We start from the raw sequence: 20477 nt of genomic DNA, 5'->3' as shown, positions 1-20477 counted from the left end.
CTGTTGGTCATGGATGGGTGACCTCAGCTGAGATACCAGCCACCTCTCAGCCCCCAGTGGGACCCACGGAATCAAGGTGGGGGAGCAGGCAGGTGTCCTTGGGCGGCCACTGTTGCTCACTGTGATCTCAGCCAAGGTACCAGCTGCCCTTTGGCTCCCAGTGGGACCCACAGAATCAAGGGGGGCTGCTGTTGGTCATGGATGGGTGACCTCCGTTAAGGTACCAGCTGCTTCTCTGCCCCCAGTGGGACCCATGGAATTAAGGGGCGCAGGCAGGGCCCTTGAGCGGCCACTTTGGTCATGGATGCGTGACCTCAGCTGAGGTAACAGCTGCCTCCCTGTCACTGACCTCAGCCAAGTTGCTACTCAACAGTAAGCAAGAATAAAACTAGACTTGGCTTTGATCAGCAAAGCGCCTACTATGTGCTAACCACTGGGGATATAAAGAAAAACAAAAAATAGGATTCCTGCCCTCAGAAGAGCTTCCATTCTAATGAGGGACACAACATGCAAGTGGGCACGTGCATTAATCAGTCCAGCGGCTGGCTTTTAGGGGCACTCTGCCTCGTCTAAAGTCGTGGGAGGTGTTCTGGGCCGATCTCGTTCTCCCTTCCTGTCTGAACTCAGAACGCAGACACGGCCAAGCAGCTGACCGTGACCCAGCAGAGCCAGGAGGAGGTAGCCCGGGTGAAGGAACAGCTGGCCTTCCAGATGGAGCAAGTGAAGCGCGAGTCGGAGATGAAGGTATCCATCTCCCTCCCACGCTTTACTGGGGATCCTCAGACCAAGAGGGTAGCGGCTGCCGGATCACCGCTCCTGGGGAGTCCCCAGTGAAGGGGAGCTCCTCCCTGCCCCCAAAGTGTCCAGTCCCCGCTGGTCAGGCTCTGACTAAAGGCAGGGGGGCTGCCTCCCCACGAGCCCCTCTTATATACCCTACCTCCCCCCACCCTGCTGCCCGCCACTCTGGGTGACACATTTTCCTGTCCCAGTTAGAGGACCAGAACTACCAGTTAGAGACGCTCAAGAGGGAGCTGGAGGCCAAAGCGGGAGAGCTGGTCCGGGTTCAGGAGACGCTGCTGCACAAAGAGCAGGTAGGAGACCCTGGAGGGGAAGGCGGATTCGAACTCGGGTCTTTGTGGCTCCAAGCTCCCCTTAATTAAAGAGCTTTTTGCATAACCTAGGGAGTTATGCCGCTCGAAGAGAAGCATCGTACCAGGGAGGATGAAGAAGGGCAAAGACTGAAACACACACTTTTGCACATGGACACACACATTCTCGAAAAAATTGGGGAGCAGCTCTTTCACATAAGGAACTAGGGAAAGCTATATACAGGGGAGGGGGCCCCGAACTGAGCCTTGAAGGGAGCTGAGGACTCTGCAAGGTGGCGATGAGGAGGGATGGCATTCCAGGCCCACAAAAGCATGGAGGCGGGAGATGGCAGGGGGAGTCAGAACCCAGCTAGTAATAATCTAGACTGGTGGGAGTCCAACATGAGGATGAGTTTGTTTTCATCCCAGAGGCAGTGGGGAGCCAGCACAGCATTGTATAGTGGAATGATGGAGTCAGAACATGGGTGCTCTCCAGCCCTCACTGATCCTTAGACAAGTTATTAAGGCTCTCTTGGCTTCTTCATTTGTTAAATGGAGAGGCCGGAGTAGACGGCCTTCATGTTCTCTTCTAGTTCTAAATCTACGGTCCCGTGGGGATCTTTCATTTGTTGGGCATGGATGGATCGCCCCCTGGTGGTGGACCCTATGCCAGGCAGCAGCAAGAAAGATCAGCCTTGCTTGGGGAAGAGAGCACTGGGCCTGTAAACAGAAAGATCCCAGGTTCAGATTCTCCCCCAGAGACTGGCTCTCTGAACCTGCATTTTCCTCACCTGTGTAATGGGGATCAGAGTAACTGTAGGCAGGAAGGCGGGGCCCACCGATACTCTTGAGTGACTGTAAGCAAGTCACTTAGCCTCTGAGCCTCAGTTTCCTTGCTTATAAAACGAGGATGATATCAGAGAGTTGGTCCCAGAGTTAGGAGCACCTGAGTTCAAGTCCTACCACTACAGTATCCTGGCTGTATTCCTAAGGCAAATCACGTAACCTATCACTGCCCAGAGCCGCTTTCGTCAAGACCGGGAAGGGGCAGAGAAGGTAGTAGAGAAGGTTGTAGAGTTTCCTCTTTGATGACATTCTGGTCAATCCAGAAGTGCCTCCCTGGGAGTGGTTGGGAGGCTCAGATGAAAGAAGGAATGGATGGATAGAAGGAAGAGCATTAATGAAGCACCTACTGAATCCCAAAAGTGGGGATATGACTAGGAAAGCAGGACAGTTATTGGGCTGGAGGAACCACACTCATAACAGGAGTGGAATAATTAAAAAGCACTGAGTAAATAGCATTTCCTGTGATTAGGTTGGGTGTGGCTTTTGTGGAGGAGGAGCGGGACTAGGAGCAGATGAGAACATACGCGCACACACGTATATTCATGTTTATATTTTCTCATCTGCTCTGTCATGAAAGGAATTTTATGTGTGTGTCTGTACAGACACATTTGGAAACGGAAGAAGAGGAGATTAATGGACACACCTATTTATATTTATGTGTATGTCTATACATGCTTTGGGTGGCTACAAACATACATATAATTATGCACCAAGCAGCCATGTCCCACAGAGAGACATGTGAGAGGAAGTGGAGGGAATCTCATAGGGAAAGCATTAAGGTTATAGGGAGATTAGAAAAGGCACTTCTTCCTCCAGTCTTCTGTTTCCTTTCTCCTCTTCCTCTTCTTTCATATTCTTTCCTCCTTTTTTCTTCCATCCTTTCTTTTTCTTTCTTCCTTTCTCTTCTTTCTTTCCTTTTTCTTTTTTTTCCTTCTTTCCTTTTTCTTTTTCTTTCTTCCTTTTTCTCTTTTTCTTCCTTCCTTTGTCTTTTTTCTTTCTTTTTCTTTCTCTCTCTATCCTTTCCTTCCTTCCCTCCTTTCTTCCTTCCTTCCTTTTCTCTTTTTCCCTCTCTCTCCTTCCCTCCATCTTTTTTTCTCTCCTTCCCTCTCTCTCTCCACCCCGTTTCTTTTCCTCCTGTTTTCTCTCTCATTTGAAAGGCTGTCTCATGGTAGCAGAGGGATTAGTGGGATTAGGTGGGCTTGTTCAACTGTATGAGATCCATGAAGGATCTCGGAGGGATGGAAGGTGAAAGGTTAAGCTTGCTATAAGGACAAATTCACCAGCAATCGGAGCCATCCCAAAGGGCAATGAGCTGCTTGGGTTCAGGGATGGATGGGCTCCCCTTGTTGAGATTTTCAGACATAGCCTGGGTGGCTCTCTGTTGGGAGGTTAAAGAAGAGACTCTCAGTCAGATACTTGTTGGACTGGCTGGCCACGGAGGCCCAACAGTGTCGACGTTCTGTGACGTTCGAGCTGGGAGGTGGCAGGGATTGTGAAGGGGTCGGGGTGATGACCAGAGCTGGGTTGGGAGGGCCAGGACCTCACTGCATCCTGCTGGGGGTGTTTGCAGAGTGGATCCGAGCTGAGCTCCAAGCTGGATGCCCTTCACTCGGAGAAGGAGTCCCTGAGCAGCACCGTAAGGGAGCGGGAGGCCGAGCTGCATTCCGCACAGAGCCTGGTGCAGGAGAAGGAGGCCGCCCTGAGCCGGGAGCAAGAGCGAAGCAGCCGGGAGATCGGCGAGCTGCAGGGCAAGCTGGCAGAGAAGGTAACCCGTGCTCTCGCCCACGGGTAGGGCTCTCCTCCAGGGTCAGTGGGAAGGAGCTGTCCCAGGCTTCTCTCCCCCAGGAAGCCTGTATTTTGAGCCTTTTCCATCATCTCTTGGGCCTCGAGCTACTCATCTGTAAAGTGAAGGGGTTGGGCTGCATGGCTACATGATTTCCCCTAGTGCTAAGTCTAGGGATTTAAGGTACAGAGCATCTCTGGAGGGAAAGGAGCCTTGGGCGCCCCCTTGTGGTGAGAGTCAGATTTTTTTCAGGGAGGAATCCTCTATGTTGCTGCTTTGGAAAATGAGCCTGAGGTCCGAGTGGGACAAAGGCCTTTGTATTATAACAGAGCTCCTCCTGTTTGGATTTCAGAAGACCTAGATTTGAATCTCATCTCTGTTACTCTCTCAACCACCTTTATGACTTAGAGAAGTCATTTAATTTTTTCTGAGCCTCAGTTTTCCTACTCTGTAAAATGAAGTAATCGGACTGTATACCGTCCCTGTGATCCTAATAACCCCCTTCCTTGAGATATAACACCGTGTATTGGAGAGAGCGATGGACTCAAAGTCCCGGGGGACATTCAGCTGTAGGACTTTGTGCAAATGTCATAATCTCTCTAACCCAGTCTTTCCGATTCCAATTCACTACAAAGTGAGGTCACTGGTTAGATGAGAAGTATCAAACACAGGGGATCGATTAAAATGATATTAGGGGATACTTAACAAAGCAAATAAAAATATAGTAAAACTACAAAGTGAGGTCATTGGGTTAGACCAGAAGTATCAAATACAGGGGATCAAATTAAAATAATATTAGGGAATACTTAACAAAGCAAATAAAAATACAGTAAAATATAGATGATATTATTAGGTGGTTTTCTAAGTCAACATTCAGCCTGCTGGAATCTTTATATATGATAACATGGCCCCAGTTTCTATTTGACTTTGATGGCATCAAACTGGATGACCTCTGAGTTCTCTTCCAATTACCATAAGTCAATCCCTCGGCCTCAGTTTTCCCATCTGCTAAATGGGGATAAGAATCCCCACCTCCGCCTACATCCCAGGGTTCCCACAAAGGACTTTATAAAGCGGGAGGCACTTTATCCCTGTGGTTGGTTTTTGCCCTTCTTTCCCAGGAGGCCCAGCACCAGGGGCTGCAGCAGAGACTGTTGGACAAGCAGCTGTCTGTGCTTCAGGGCGCTGTGGCCGAGGCAGAGAACACCGTGAGGGATGCCGTGAGCAAGCTGGATGACCCCCTGCATCTGCGCTGTACCAGCTCTCCAGGTCGGGGAGGGAGGGAAGGAGGGAAAAATAGAGAAAACCACATCTGTGGAAGCTCTGCCCCCACTTTCATTTTTTTGGTGACGTTTTCTTGACATCTTCTAAGTTTCTATACTGGGCATTCCTGACGTGCCCTCCCTGCCCTTGTCATTTAAGCCGGGGAGGAAAAAGCCATACATCAACTAATATTCAGCAGGGTATATACCCTTTCATACCTGTAGTCCCCCACTTCTCTGACCTCCTTCTCCAGAGCCAAGACCATTCACTTTAATTAACATGTAAGTTATATTTAAATTAAATAAATTAGCATGTTCCTAGGAAGCTTTTTGGCTTCATATTAGCCTTATTTCCACTTATCTTGTTAGGGACATTGTATACAGACAGATCTCAATTAGTGCAAATAAGGAATTGTGTGAATTCTACCACTGATTATTAGAATTGGTACTGCATGTTCCCATTGGGCTTGAGCCCAATGTCTTACACACATCTAACTTCAAATAGTGCTAATTCAAACACGGGTGGCTGCTTTGTGGGATTTTTTATTGGCACTAATCGAAACCTGGCTATGTGTGCTTTTCCTGGTCAGACTTCCTTCCCTCTGCATCGGTGCAGATAAGTCTCCCCGTGCTTTTTTGTGTCCATCATTGGTGTTGTTTTGGGGGCACTTTGTGATTCACTTACACTCACGAACTGGTTTATTCAACCGTTCCCCAGGCGATGGGCGCCCACTCTGCTTCCAGAAGGTTCTGCCCCTCTGTGGAGGAGGGTTTGAGAGGAGGGGCTAGTTCTGGGTGGGAGGAAAGTTTCTCAAGGCCCTTGCTGGGCTGGGGTCTTTGGGGGCTCATTGCTCACCGGAGCCCCATCGTGGGAAGGCGGCTCCTAGAAGGCCACAAGCCTGGCCAGGCAGAAGGAGCGAGGATGGGCGGAAGCCTGTTCTTTGTCCCACGTGGTCACCGTTCCCCGTCCCCTCCTCTCTGATCTGTGTTTGCAGATTACTTGGTGAGCCGAGCCCAGGCCGCCCTGGACGCCCTGAGTGCCCTGGAGAAGGGGCAGATGAAGTACATGGCCTCCATGACTGGTAAGTGACGAGGAGGAGCCCCTGGGCTCTTGACTGGGCAGAGGGCAGGACTCAAGACCTCAGACTTCCGCCATCCCTATCTCACTGTAGGATGGGACAGATGGGCCGCTGCACCCAGAGTCAGTCAGCAAGCATCTATCAAGGGCCTACTAAGTGCCAGACCCTGTGCTAAGTTGTGAGGACTTAGAAAGAAGCAAAAGACAGTTCTTCCCCAATCTAGGAAAGACTTCAGTTACCGGCCTTGGGTCCTGGTCATTTTAGCTGCTTGTGTCTGAGAGGAGAAAGAATAAGCATTTATATAGTGCCTACTATATGCCGATACTGTACTAAGCATTTAACAAATATCTTTCTGGGGAGGTCCAGAGAAGGGCTTCCTGTAAAAACCAAGCATTAAGTAGGTGCCAGGTACTCTGTAAGGCATTGGGAATACATAGAAAAAAACGAAACAGCTCCTGCCCTCAGGGAGCTTACGTTCTGCTGGACTCACTCTCACATCCAAGAGTAGTTTCAGATCTCTCAGGTTCCCTCCTTAACCCCAGAGTTTTAAAAAAAAAAAAAAAAAAAAAAAAGGATGAAGAGAATTCCTGAAGTTTCCATTCCTTTCACTCCTCCCCGGGAAGTCCAGTCCCACTGTCTGGCTCAGAGGGGAAACCCACCAGATTTCCTCATTTGTCCACTTCCGTCCCTCTCTCTCCCTCTGCATTTTCCCAGACTCCTCTGCACTGGTAGCAGCGCTGGCCCAGTTTTCTCACCTGGCCGCAGACACCATCATCAACGGGAGCGCCACCTCGCACCTCGCTCCCACGGACCACGCCGACCGTGAGTGAGCTTTCTCCCTGTCCTCCTCCATGCAGACTCCCCGGGTTGGGCCCTGGAGCATCTTGTAAAGACAGAATATTATGGAGAAATCCCTTAGCTCAGACTCAGAAAGACTCTGCTTGTGAACCAGCCTTAGACCCTCCCAGCCTCAGTTTCTCCAGCTGTGAAATGGGCTCAATCATAGCATGTTTTTCCTGTGCTGTGAGGGGCAGCTGATATAATAGGATGTGAAGAGAGGTTCGCAAGCCTTAAATTCAATGCGTCCCCTTCTAGTGCCTTGATTGAACCTGGACTAGGGCGCTAGAGAGGCCGTAGCCATTGCCCCTCCCGGGAGCCTGGCTGCGAGACCTGGAAGCCTCGACCTGCTCTGGCTGCCCTGCCCCTCCCTCCCATCTCTATGCTTCTGAGTCTGTCCCCTCCTCCCTCCCCCCTTTTCTTTTTTTCCCTGGGGCAGTTGGGGTTAAGTGACTTGCCCAGGGTCACACAGCCAGGAAGTGTTAAGTGTCTGAGGCCGGATTTGAGGTTCCCTCCTCCATTTCAGAATACTGCCCAGATGCCATAGGACTCCCCAAGATTTACCTGCCATCCTAATGAAATGATGTAATAATCAGAGAATAGCGGGAGGGGTTTGGTTTGTGAAACGTTCACGTGAGACGTTTGCCATGGGTCGCAGAGGTTCATCCTTTGTTGTGTGAATATTATGAAAGAAGGGAAGGAAGGAAGTTCAGATGGGATTGTATGACCCTGTCGAGCCACTTCCTCTCTGCCTGCCTCAGTTTCCTCACCTGTAAAACAGGGAGAACAATAGCACCAATAGCACCCACCTCCCAGTGCGCTTATAAGAATCAAGTGAGGCTTTCCAACCTTAGCGCATCATGTTGGTGCTGGTTATTATTCACTGCTACTGAGACCCCTGGGTGACTTTATGAGAGACAGGACAATCGGGTTCAAGCCCCAGGTCTGGCATTTGCTACTTATGCTGCTTTGGGGTAGACCTCTGAGCCTCAGTTTCCCCACCTGTAAAAAGAGCATAATGGCACATACCCCAGCAGCATACGGTTCAGCGCAGCTTTGTCCGGTATTGGGCCTTGCAAGGGCAGTGCGGGAGGAGCCCAGGGGGCCCGAGTTCAGATTCCGCCTCTGATCCCTCCTGGCCACATGACCCTGGCCAGATGATATCCCTGGGCAGCCCAGATGAGGGCAGCAGTTCACTGATCACCAGTCCCATGTAGACAGCCCCGAGTTTCCTCACCCTTGTTACCGTAACCGCCCGCTCTTGCCCATAGGACTGACCGATACGTGCAGGGAGTGCGGGGCCCGGAGCCTGGAGTACTTGGGGCTGCTCAAAGACAGGCAGTCTTTGCCACAGGCCGACGCCAGCCAGATGAGGGGCCCCCTGCAGGGCATCCTCCAGCTCGGGCAGGTGAGGAAGCAGAGGAGACCCCCTTCTCCCGGCCGGGACCCTCGGAGCGGGAGGAAGTTCGGGTTCTCCCTGCTCCAGCAAAGTCTGTAAAAGGGAAATGCTGATTCTCTCCCTAAATCGCTCGCATCTCAACCCTCCCCCGACAGGAGCTCAAACCCAAAAGCCTGGATGTGCGGCAAGAAGAGCTCGGGGATCTGGTGGACAAAGAGATGGCCGCCACGTCGGCCGCCATTGAAAATGCTGTTCGGAGGATTGAGGTGAGAGCCCGGCCCATCCATTCACCTTCGACGCCCTTGGAGGCCACAGGGATGGCCCCTACCCCTCACCCCAGTGAAGTTGGGGGGCCAGAACTCTCTGTGCGGCCTCTTCCTCTGGGCTTCCTGAGAGCTTCTCCTAGAGGAGACGGGACCATTGAAGGAAGGCCGGCCTTCTCCAGAGGGGGCTCCGTGTCCCCCTCGGTCTAAAAGGGGGGATGGCCTGGATGAGTGAGTCCCGAGCTCCTCTCCGGCCCTGAGATCATAACCTCTCCTCGTCGGTCCCCAGGATATGATGAACCAGGCCCGTCACGAGAGCTCAGGCGTGAAGCTGGAAGTGAATGAGAGGTATGGACCCCCACTTCCTGCCCCTCCCCACCTTGGCTGCCCAGATCCTGGGCCATGGCTCTGGCCACTGCTTCCCAATTCTGTCCCTTAGTACAGTGTCAGCCCCTGCCGCAGGGGAGGATTGGGGTGTGGCTGGGGGGCCACCTCCCACCCACATCCCAACCTGGCTCAGTGTCTCCCTCTTCTTTCCAGGATTCTCAACTCCTGTACCGACCTCATGAAGGTAACCATGGGGTAATCCTCCCTGATGGGCACTGCCAGGAGGGAGGAGGGAAGGAAGGAGAAGGGAAGAGGGAGGAGGGACTGCCTGCTCTAGAATAAAACACGGGTCTTGACTTGCCAGGCAATCCGGCTGCTAGTGATGACGTCTACCAGCCTGCAGAAGGAGATCGTGGAGAGTGGGAGGGTGAGTCTGGAGATAGCCCCCCAGGAAGGGAAGGGTCTATCCCTGGAAGGGTCTATCTCAGTCACAGAGACCTATCCTCCAGAAGGGTCTATCTCAGCCACAGAGATCGCTCTCTTGGAAAGGTTTATAGCAGTCACAGAGACCTATCTTCCAGAAGGGTCTATCTCAGCCACAGAAATCTCTCTAGTGGAAGGGTCTATCTCAGTAACAGAGACCTATCCTCCAGAAGGATCTATCCCTGGAAGGGTCTTTCTCAGTCACAGAGACATGGTTCCCCTGGAAGGCTCTATCTCAGCCTCAGAGACCCTTCAGAGACTTTCTAGTACTATAGCCAGCCTCCTGACGGCTACATTAGCCAGTCTGAGCTCTTGGGGACCTCAGAGGCCGTCTTTTCCAGTCTCCCCATTTTACGGATCAGGAAGTGAGAGCCAAGGAGGTGATTTAATTAGCCACGGGGCACACAGGTGGCACCTTGTGGCAAGGGGGAAATATCCTGCTCTTCCCTCTCCCCTTCCCCCCTTAGAGTTGCTGATTAATTTATTGATTGGGACCTTTTCCACTCAATTGAATTACAGGCCTGAACCAAAAGCTAATGATAGTAACTTGATACTTTAAAATACATAGAATGACATTAAATATTTGTTTTAAATTAATATGTTATTAATTTTATTTTTATTATAAGTAATTTTAAAAATTTATATTTATATACATTTACCCACACACGTCACCAGCATCACTATTTAAAATAGGAAATAGTCCCCAAATTGCCTCTCTTTGGCCTCGAGGGTGTTACAAATAATTTTTAAAATACTCTTAGTAAGCGCCCCCTCTGTGCCAGGAGCAGGAAGTACAGAGGCATAATCCCAAAATCCCTGCCCTCAGGGAGCTAACTTTAGAACGAGGGAGGGACCAGAGAGGAAGACATGATGGAGTGATGCTGGGAGTTGGGGGAGGATCAGCTTTAACCCTTCCCCCCCCCCCCAGACAACTAGGAATCCCCTTTCTAGAAACTAAATTCCCTGGGGGAGGAAGACTTAGGATGGTGGCCCCCAGCTCACCCACCCCTCTCACAGAGCTTCTCTCCTCTCTTTTCATCAGGGGGCGGCCACCCAGCAGGAATTCTACGCCAAGAACTCGCGCTGGACCGAAGGCCTCATCTCAGCATCCAAGGCCGTGGGCTGGGGAGCCACCCAGCTGGTGTAGGTCCAGGCAGGAGAGGGAGGAGGGGTCACAGCGGGGCCTCTGGCTGCCTGGGTGGGAAAAACAGCTCCTCCGTCCCCTGCGGCCTCTTCCTGCCATCTCTGGCCAAGGCAATGAGAAGGAAGCTCAGAGCCAGCTCATCCATTTAGAGCCAGAGGAGGCCCTTGCCCCGGCGCAGGAGGCCTAGGGAGAGCCATGAGATCGCAGCTAGGAGAGTACTTGCCCAAGACCACATAGCTAACACATGCAAAGTGGGGGGAGATTAGAATCTGGGCCCCCAACCTCAATAGCTCCATGTTACGGGGGCTCTGCGGGGTCTTGCCCAGCATCTCGTAGCTCACACCAAAGCGGGAATTTCAGGTTTCCCAGTTCTTGGCTACTTTTTCTGTCTTGCTCGTGGGCTGTGACTGCCTGGGAAGCTTTGGGGTCCTGCCATCCTGGGTCAGCCTCCCCCAGGGATTATAACCTGCAAAGTTCTGGGGAGCCAGAGCCCTGTCCCATCACACACATGCAGATCCAGCTGGACCAGCTGGAGTCTTGGGGTCACTTGTGAGCCCCTGAGGTTAGGGAAGGACACTGATAAGCCAGGGAAAGGAGGTAGCCTTGACTCCATGACTGATGGGAAGAGATTCGATCAGCAGGGGTGATTTGAGCCCAGGGACGGGCACAGGCCCTCTTCACCTGCATTGGCGTCAGGTCTGGTCTTGCCCAGCTGTCAGACAGAAAGCCAGCAGGCTGGCCGAGGAGTCTGGGCCGGGAGGATGGGGCGCTTTTTTTTCTGTTTGTGCTGGGAGAAGGCTGATGGGGCGCATTTAGTCTGGAGGAGAAAAGATTGAGGGGACAACGGAGCTGGCTTCTAGCACTGGACATCGGTGGCCAGGAAGAGGGATTGGCCCGGCCCTGCTGGGCCCCGGACCATCAGGAAGGCTTGAGCTCCAGGCCTTAAACTGGCTAACTACTTAAACTCCCTTGGGGCCTCAGTGTGGAGGCTTTGGCTTTTGAGTTCCTTCCTGGCTCTTGAGGATAATATGGCTCTAGTAGCAATGGGGGCAAGCTTCAAGGGGACAGATTTAGGCTTGAAGTCATCAATGAGAACTTTCCCAAATCGCTGCCTAGGGAGGTAGAGTCCCCCATCACTGGAGGTCTTCAGGCAGAGGCTGGATACACATTGGGGATGTCTAAGTGGGGCTTTCTTGGTCACTTCACAGCTTCTGTGATTCTCTTCCCCCCACCCACCCCCAACAGGGAGTCAGCTGACAAGGTGGTCCTGCACACAGGGAAATACGAGGAGCTCATCGTCTGCTCCCACGAGATCGCAGCCAGCACGGCCCAGCTGGTGGCTGCCTCCAAGGTGAGACCCCGAGCAGCCCCCGAGAATCCCCTGGTGGTTCTTTCCCTTGGTCCTGGCCAGATCCCTATGCCGAGGCTTTGTGGGGCTCCTGCCTCCTTCAGTCAGAAATAACTACCTCTGCTTCTTCCGGGTCATTGGAGGGTGAAATTCTTTGAGTAAAAATGAGAACATCCAGAATTCCGAAAGCTCAGCTACTGTTAGGGGGGCAGATGACCAGAGCTGGAAGGGAAGGAGAGGCCATGTGGGCCAACCCCCTTTGTTTACAGAGGGAGAAGACTGAGGCTGCCAGACACTGGAAAACAGGAAGAGCTAGTTAACTGAGTCAAGGGAAATCTCCGAGTCTAATTTCCTCCTCCTTAAAATGAGGGAAATCTCCAGGGCTAGATGGACCTACATGTGAATTCTACCAAAATTTAAAAGACGATTAATTCCATTACTATTCAAACTATTTGAAAAAATAGAGAAAAAAGGAATTCTACCAAATTCCTTTTATGACACACATATGGTGCTGACACCAAAACCAGGTAGGGTCAAAACAGAGAAAGAAAATTGTAGAACAGTGTCCCTAATGAATATTAATGTAAAAATCTTAAATAAAATATTAGCAAAGAGATTACAGCAAGTCATTCTTCAGGATAATACACTATGACCAAGTAGGATTTATACCAGGAATGCACAAAATAAGAGGGAAGGATCCTCCCAGCTGTAACCAGGTTCCTGTGATCCTAGAAGTCACTAACATTTTTCTAAACTTCAATAATATATGTCTTATTTATTTTATTTTAAATTTATATATGTGTGTATATACATGTATGTGTATACATATACATACACACACACACTTACAAAATTACAAAATGAATTACACTTCACAGGGTCTTTTTAGGGCAAGTGCTTCCATAGCAGGATTTCTTAATCTTCTATGCCGTGGACCCTTTCTGAATAATGAAGCCCCTTCTCAGGGCCAGGCTTTTAATGCACAAGATAAAATGCAGGCACGGCCGCAAAAGCCAGCAATGTTGTAGCCCAATCTGGAAACATTAAGAACAAGGTCAGGGATTCCGGCTCGCTCCAGGCTGGGGGAGGGGGGAGGCGATGGCCCCTTTCTGAGGGGTCCCCTGGCTTTTGGGCAGGTGAAAGCTGACAAGCACAGTAGGAATCTGAGCAGGCTTCAGGAGTGCTCCCGGTCTGTGAATGAGATGGCCGCCAACGTGGTGGCCTCCACCAAGTCAGGCCAGGAGCAGATCGAGGACAAAGGTAAGGGGCCGCTTGGAGGAGGGAGCAGGGCGGGAGGAGGGATGGGCACGGGGGGCGGGGGAGGAGGCGAGGGGTGGTCCTCACCAGCTTCCTCTGCTCTGACACGCAGACACCATGGATTTCTCGGGCATGTCATTGATCAAGCTGAAGAAGGAAGAAATGGAGACCCAGGTAGGATGGCGGACCCCACTCCTAAGAGAGGCAGGAGACACTGAGTGATGGCCTAGCAGGGCCGGGGCAGAGCGGGGCCTGTGAGAAGGTCGGGGGTCCTGGGGGGCCGGATGAGCTGGGAAGAGCTGAGCCAGGGGCTGATGGATTCTGGGCCCTGCAGGTGAAGGTGCTGGAGTTGGAGAAGACGCTGGAGAATGAGCGGATGCGGCTGGGGGAGCTCCGGAAGAGGCACTACGCCCTGGCAGGGGGGGTGGACCAGCCCCCCGAGGAGGAGCAGCAGCTCAGCCGTCCCGTGGCCAGCCCCCGCCGGGGCATCCTGAAGAAGCCCCCACTCGCTCAGAAGCCCACCCTGGTGCCCAAGCAGGACTGCCAGGTACCCTTGAAGACGTGGCTCCCCGGATAGCCGGGCGGCTCGGTCAAGCGCAGTGGTGGAGGGGAGATGTGGCGGGACCTGGAGGCGAGACACGTCCTGCATCCGGCCCTAGCAGAGTCGTTCACCCCCTCTGAAAAATGGAGAAAATAAAGACTGTGGCATGTGCCTCAGGGCGGTAGCAGGCTCAGGGGAGAGCCCGAAGGGGCCGCTCTGCCGCGGTCCCAGGCGGGCGCAAGGGCCGGACACGTGGCGCCTCTGAAAGAGCTGGGGGTGGCGGCTAAGAAAGTGGTGGAGCCTCCGTGTGTCACCACCCGGGCTCATGTTCTCCTCAGGTGTCCAGTGATGGGCGGCAACCACGGGGCAGCTGTAGGGGTGGCAGTGGGGGAATTCATGCTCCATCCTGGGAAAGTCCCGGGGAGACACTGGAGCTGGCATCCCCTCCTGGGAGGAAAAACAGATGCACGTGCACAGCAAATGTGTCTACACATGCACAGTAAATGTCTACACATGCACACACACGCACAATAAATGTCTACGCGTGCACGTGCACAGTAAATGTCTACACATGCACAGTAAATGTGTTTACACATGCACACACACAGTAAATGTCTACACATGTACAGTAAATGTGTTTACACATGCACACACACAGTAAATGTCTACACATGCATGTGTACAGTAAATGTGTCCACACATACACACACAGTGAATGTCTGCACATGTACACACACAAACTCAGTAAATGTCTACACATGCACAGTAAATGTGTTTACACATGCACAGTAAATGTCTACACATGCACACACACGCACAATAAATGTCTACGCGTGCACGTGCACAGTAAATGTCTACACATGCACAGTAAATGTGTTTATACATGCACACACACAGTAAATGTCTACACATGCATGTGTACAGTAAATGTGTCCACACATACACACACAGTGAATGTCTGCACATGTACACACACAAACTCAGTAAATGTCTACACATGCACAGTAAATGTGTTTACACATGCACAGTAAATGTCTACACATGCACACACACGCACAATAAATGTCTACGCGTGCACGTGCACAGTAAATGTCTACACATGCACAGTAAATGTGTTTACACATGCACACACACAGTAAATGTCTACACATGTATGTGCACAGTAAATGTGTCCACACATACACACACAGTGAATGTCTGCACATGTACACACACAAACTCAGTAAATGTCTACACATGCACAGTAAATGTGTTTACACATGCACACACACAGTAAATGTCTACACATGTATGTGCACAGTAAATGTGTCCACACATACACACACAGTGAATGTCTGCACATGTACACACACAAACTCAGTAAATGTCTACACATGCACAGTAAATGTGTTTACACATGTACATACACAGTAAATGTCTACACATGCACACAGACACATGTGCATAGTAAATGTCTACACATGTACAGTAAATGTCTACACATGCAAATACACAGTAAATGTCTACACATGCATGTGCACAGTAAATGTGTCTACATATGCATACGCACGGTAAATGTCTGCACATACACAGTAAATGTGTTTACATATGCATGCACACTCACGCACAGTAAATGTCTACACATGCACGAGCAGAGTAAATGTGTCCACACATGCACACTGAATGTCTACATGCACATACACAGTAAATGTATACACATGTACACACACAAACTCAGCAAATGTCTACACATGCACACAGACACGTGCACAATAAATGTCTACACATGCACAGTAAATGTCTAGATATGTGCACAGTATCTGCACATGCACAATAAATGTCTACACATGCACAGCAAATGTGTCTATACATGCACACATATATGTGCACAGTAAATGTATACATATGCACGTGCACAGCAAATATATCTACTACACCTGCACAGTAAATGTGTCTACACATGCACACGGACACATGTGCACAGCAAATGTCTACACAAGCAAATACACAGTAAATGTGTACACATGCACAGTACACATCTACATTTGCACAGTACACATGTCTACACATGCACAAATGTTTGCAGACACATGTGAGCATGTACCTGTACACTAATGCACGTGCACACACACATGCACAATAACCCCATCTTCCTATACATACATGCACACACCTGTACTTGTACATGTACTTGCTTGCATGCGTGGGCCGGCCCACGCAAGTGCACACACAATCTGGGGCCCAGCCAAGCACTTCTCCCACTCCGTGCTTTGTGGCTGTCCTCTGCCATAAAAGAACCTGGGTCTCCTTACAGTTCTTTGCTTCCCACGGCAGGACACCTGGCCCCTCCCTGGGTTCAGCCACTGAGAGTCCATGATGGGGGCCGGGGCACCACATCCTGATACCGACACACACTCACACAAGAGCACTGCTGTTTGGGGGAGCACGAGTCTCTTCAAATGGGGAACATAATGAGGCACCTCTCTGAAAAGGGGGTGCTTGTGCCCCACTGTCAGCAGCAACCTGGAGCTGGCCACTGTACCAACCAGGGTCTAGAGCACCCAGACAGAGAAATGGCAAGCTTAAGTGGAAAGATTTTGGGAGTTCCTATGCACTCACCTTTAAAAAAAAGAGATTATTGATGGTACTTTTTTCCTGGGCAGACCTTGTGAGCCGCAGCCTTCCTTAGGGGAGGGTCTCAGTCTCTGAGTGTCCCACCTTCTGGGAGGGCTGGGGTTGGCTGGGAGAGGCAAAGGTGCTCTGGAGGCCGTCAGCCTGAGAGCGCGAAGAGCCTTGGGTCTGGGGGAAGGAAGCTTGGTTGCAGCAACCTCCAGACAGGAGCAGGGCGGGGGCTGGCACTGGGGGCCCCCGGATCCATCCACTCTGAGCAGTTCCCTATTGTCATTTCAGCTCGAGAAGGAGGATGGCGTCTACCAGGCCCAGCTCATGAACTCCTAAGAGTGCTCAGCTCTGGCTTTGAAGAGAAATGAGGCTGGGGGACCCTTCCTGGCCCCAGGGCAAATGGGAAGGCTCCCTCCTAGCTCCCCTTTACCCAGACGGCCAAGGAGACATCCCCCAGACCCAGCTCTGCAGGGCTTGGGGCGGGGAAGGAGTGGACCCCAGAGCCAGGAGATATCTGTGTTTTAAACAGATCACAGCTGGATTTCCACCCCCTGGTTTGCCGTAGCATCTTCTCCACCCCCGGTGGCCCGGAAGCCCTGCAGAGCCGCTTACTTCATGGGCCCCCTCAAGCAGAGGGTGGGAGGCAAACCGAGGGCTTTGTGGCTCTCGGGCCCGCGAGTGGCTGAGACGTGCCGGACTGTGCTCCACCCTAGCTGTGATTATTTATCTGCAATAAGAAAAACTTCTTAGCCCAGCAAGGTTCCCCGCCGACCCGAGCTGGAGTCCTTCAGGAGAGACATGATGTTTTTAAAATCCGGCGTTGCATCTTTTCTCTACTGTTTTATATTCAGTGTGTTGGGTACAGGGGCTGCAGCCTTGGCAGGGGATGCTTTGGGGAGGGCCCGGCCCTTTCTTGGGACGGAATCTGTGATTTGGGCTTGTTGGGGGGAATAAATATTAAAGAGAATCTCTTAAGGAGCTCCGCGGCTATTGGGATACTTAGCCCCTCTGGGTTTTTATTTGGGGAAGCAAATAGATCTTTGGCGGTCTGGTGCGTGATGGGAAGAGCATCTCAATTTGACAGCACTTATAAAACACCTACTATGGGCCAGGCAGGGATAGGTGATGGCAGAACCATCCTGCTTTATATTCCACTGGTTTGGAAGAAAGTGCCCCGCTCCTGTCAATCAAGTCAAACATTTATAAAGCGCTTACTATGTGCCAGACACTGGACTAAATATTGAGGATGGGGAAAAAAGCAAAAAACCCATGTTGTGCCCTCAGAGCTCACTTGTTATTGGGAGACAGCGTGCAGCTAACATGTGACGGCCGTATGGCGAGAATGGCAGGCCATCCCAGAGGGAAGGTCCCCTTTCATTTTGCACCCTGATTTGTACCTTTCTGCAAGGGGCTGGTGCAGAGGAGAGAGCAGAGGATCCGGGTGTGAGTTCTGACCACCCAGTGCTCTGGCGGCTTTGGGGGCTACTTTGGATCCAACTTAGCCCTCCGAAAAAGCGAGTGGCTTTGAGACCGATGGATGGCCTTTGGAAGAACCTTCCAGCCGGAGCTTTCTCTCATCCCACGGAGCATCAGGGAATTGGAGGGGCCGTCTAAGAGTAGAGGTGCCCAGGGAGGGCATTCAGAGACAGGGCCGACCCCCCCAGGGCCATTCAAGGCCTTTCTCATCTCTCTGAGCCACGCTCGCGCCCCCCTCGGTCCTTGGGTGGCAGGACCTGCCCGTGTTTCACTGGCATTGGCTGAATACCCAGACCATCTCAGTCTGGATTCTAGGTGGAGGGCTCACAGTTAGACATTATCAAGAACTTGGAGGCTGGATTTTCCAGGGCGATTTGGGGAGAAAGGGGGAGCTAGGCTTGGAGGCAGGGCTCATCTAGGCGCCCCCTCCCCTTTTAAAAGGGCTTGTCTGTGCCCCCTTAGCCGTGAGCAAGCCCCGCCTGCCCTCCCCCACCCGTTTCCTGTTGTTCCTTTGATGAGGGCTGACCTTCGCCCTGGGAGGCCCACGCCTGCTGCCAGCACCTTGCTGAGAGCCTTTTTCAGGGCTGGCGAAAGGGGGTCGGAGAGGCAGCTTGGCGGTGAGCCCTCGGAACCAGCTGGGGAGGAGGGGCAGCGCCTGAAGCCGCCGGCCTGCCCCGGAGCAGCCTGTGCCAGGCAGGAAGTCGTGGATTAGAAATGGGGCAAGGGCCCAGCTCTGGGCCTGGGTGAGGAAGTGATGCAGGCCCCGGTCGGTCTGGCTGGGGAGCCCGGAGGGGGCTGGGAGCTCCGCGGGGACCGAGCCCCTCCTTGGGCCGGGAAGGAAGCGGCTTGCCCTGGTACACACTGCCCGGGCCTCCTGACGCAGGCGGGGGCCAAATGGCAGACCTTGGTGGTCCCGTCCGTTTGCACTCGCCCCGTCGTCGTCCCCCTTCTGGTCCCGGGAACGGGAAAAGCACCTGGCCGGCGCTTAAGGAGCCAATGAGGGCGGCGCTTGGAGGGTCTGGGGTTGGAAGCCAGAAGGTCACCGAGCTCGGCTCCTGTGTTTTATAACCAAAGGGAGGAGGCGCTCCCAACTGAGCTGCTCCCGGGGAGGGGCCAAGCCCTTCAACACACGAGGCTGTGGTGGAAACTTTGACCTTCCCACCCCCTTGAAAAACCAGTAGTTTACAACGAAATCCTCCCTTTGACCCTCCTACCCCATTTTAAAAAAAAAAAAAAAGTTTACAAATGGAATCTTCCCATTACTTTTGACCTTCCCACCCCCCCCCAAAAAAAAAAAAAACAGTAGGAAAAAAATATTCCGGTCTCCCCAGCTACTACATGTGACTCACAAAATACAAAGCAAAACAACCGCAGTAGGGCGTTAAAACTTGCCCAAAGTGGCGAGCGCGGGTCCGCCCAGCTCAGACACACACCTGAGCCGGTCCAACCCGTCGGAGCCCCCAGACGGCTCTGCGGCGGAACGGCTCCGTCCTGGGAATTTCCTACACGGATCAAGGCGGTCCGAGTCCTGAACACCTCGCGCTGGCTTCCCTCACCGGCCAGGCCCCAGGGCGCGCCCTGCCCCGTGGCCCTTGTAGTGACTGAAACCCGTTTGTGAAACCTCCGAAGGCTCTCCAAACGGCGCAGAGGGCCAGTTTTTCCTCAGTAAAAGCTCCCGCTGGGGGATGAGAGGAGCCTTGTTTCAGTGACTTAAATTCCCTCGAGGTTGTTGGACAGTATTTAGTTACAGCGGAACCGGAAGAGGAAACAAATGCAGTTCCATCACCTGGAGGTTTATAAATCAAGTATTTACCTGGAGGGCCAACCAAAATGCAGACAATTCACGTGATTTCCCCGAAAACTCATTAACTGTATGAAAACTAGGGCTCGGGGTGGCAGGAAGGAGCAAGGTGAGTTACTGAAGCGTTTGCGCTTCACGCTGTAGATTCCCGCTTTCATACAAGGAGCTCAAAGTCCTTTTACTACCTGATTCTGGGGGAGGGTTAGGTGAGCCGCTAGGTGGCGCCACAGTGGATACAAGGAGTCAGGAAGGGCTAGAAGATGAGCCACTAGGTGGCGCTACAGTGGATACAAGGAGTCAGGCCTGGAGTCAGGAAGAAGGGCTCCGAGGTGAGCCGCTAGGTGGCGCCACAGTGGATACAAGGAGTCAGGAAGAAGGGCTACGAGGTGAGCCGCTAGGTGGCGCCACAGTGGATACAAGGAGTCAGGAAGGGCTACGAGGCGAACCGCTAGGTGGCGCTACAGTGGATCTGCTCTCAATTACCAGCAGCGTGACCGTTCACCCTTTGACTGTTTCCTCATCTGTAAAATGAGCTGACGTAGGCGATAGCAAGTCGCCCCAGTGCCTCTGCCAAGAAACTCCCCAACGTTTCACAAAGAGTTGACTCAACTAGGAGAGCTGAGCCGTTTTCTCCAGGACCCCCTCCGCCCGCAGCGGCCCTGGACCATTCATGACAACAGACCAAGCCGAGACCGTGAACCAGAGTTGCCTCCGGGGCGCTTCCGGTCACATGACTGAGCTATACCTCCTTCGCCCCCCGCCCCCCCTTGGCCTTTCTGGCTCCCATTTGTGCAGCGGGAGTTAGGTCGGATCCCCAGCCTCCCCTCTCCCCACAACTGGGACCGTGGCCAGGGTAGTTTCTTTGGGAAGGGAAAGGGAACATATAAACAGGCCTTTTGGCCTCCACGCCAGGAAAAAGAGCAGCGGACACTTAGCGGATGG

The 20477-nt window shown here is 52.3% G+C and overlaps 1 protein-coding gene across 1 annotated transcript in view; it reads left to right on the top strand.

The window, feature by feature from the left end:
* The window catches only part of HIP1R (huntingtin interacting protein 1 related), a 76244-nt gene extending 59008 nt beyond the window's left edge, over positions 1 to 17236 (top strand). Inside the window, exons 16-32 of the mRNA XM_051972703.1 lie at positions 628 to 744; positions 990 to 1091; positions 3505 to 3699; positions 4839 to 4986; positions 5975 to 6061; positions 6773 to 6880; positions 8167 to 8303; positions 8450 to 8560; positions 8847 to 8905; positions 9098 to 9128; positions 9249 to 9311; positions 10410 to 10510; positions 11757 to 11862; positions 12996 to 13119; positions 13229 to 13290; positions 13451 to 13663; positions 16547 to 17236. Coding sequence (XP_051828663.1) covers positions 628 to 744; positions 990 to 1091; positions 3505 to 3699; positions 4839 to 4986; positions 5975 to 6061; positions 6773 to 6880; positions 8167 to 8303; positions 8450 to 8560; positions 8847 to 8905; positions 9098 to 9128; positions 9249 to 9311; positions 10410 to 10510; positions 11757 to 11862; positions 12996 to 13119; positions 13229 to 13290; positions 13451 to 13663; positions 16547 to 16594 — 1812 coding nt within the window. The 3' untranslated portion in view covers positions 16595 to 17236. The remainder of the gene's footprint in view (positions 1 to 627; positions 745 to 989; positions 1092 to 3504; positions 3700 to 4838; positions 4987 to 5974; positions 6062 to 6772; positions 6881 to 8166; positions 8304 to 8449; positions 8561 to 8846; positions 8906 to 9097; positions 9129 to 9248; positions 9312 to 10409; positions 10511 to 11756; positions 11863 to 12995; positions 13120 to 13228; positions 13291 to 13450; positions 13664 to 16546) is intronic.
* The last annotated feature ends 3241 nt before the right edge of the window (positions 17237 to 20477 follow it).

Source organism: Antechinus flavipes, chromosome 1, assembly GCF_016432865.1.
Source record: "Antechinus flavipes isolate AdamAnt ecotype Samford, QLD, Australia chromosome 1, AdamAnt_v2, whole genome shotgun sequence".
Classification (NCBI taxonomy): domain Eukaryota; kingdom Metazoa; phylum Chordata; class Mammalia; order Dasyuromorphia; family Dasyuridae; genus Antechinus; species Antechinus flavipes.
Note: the sequence above shows the minus strand (reverse complement) of the source record. Positions and strands in the feature narration are given on the sequence as shown.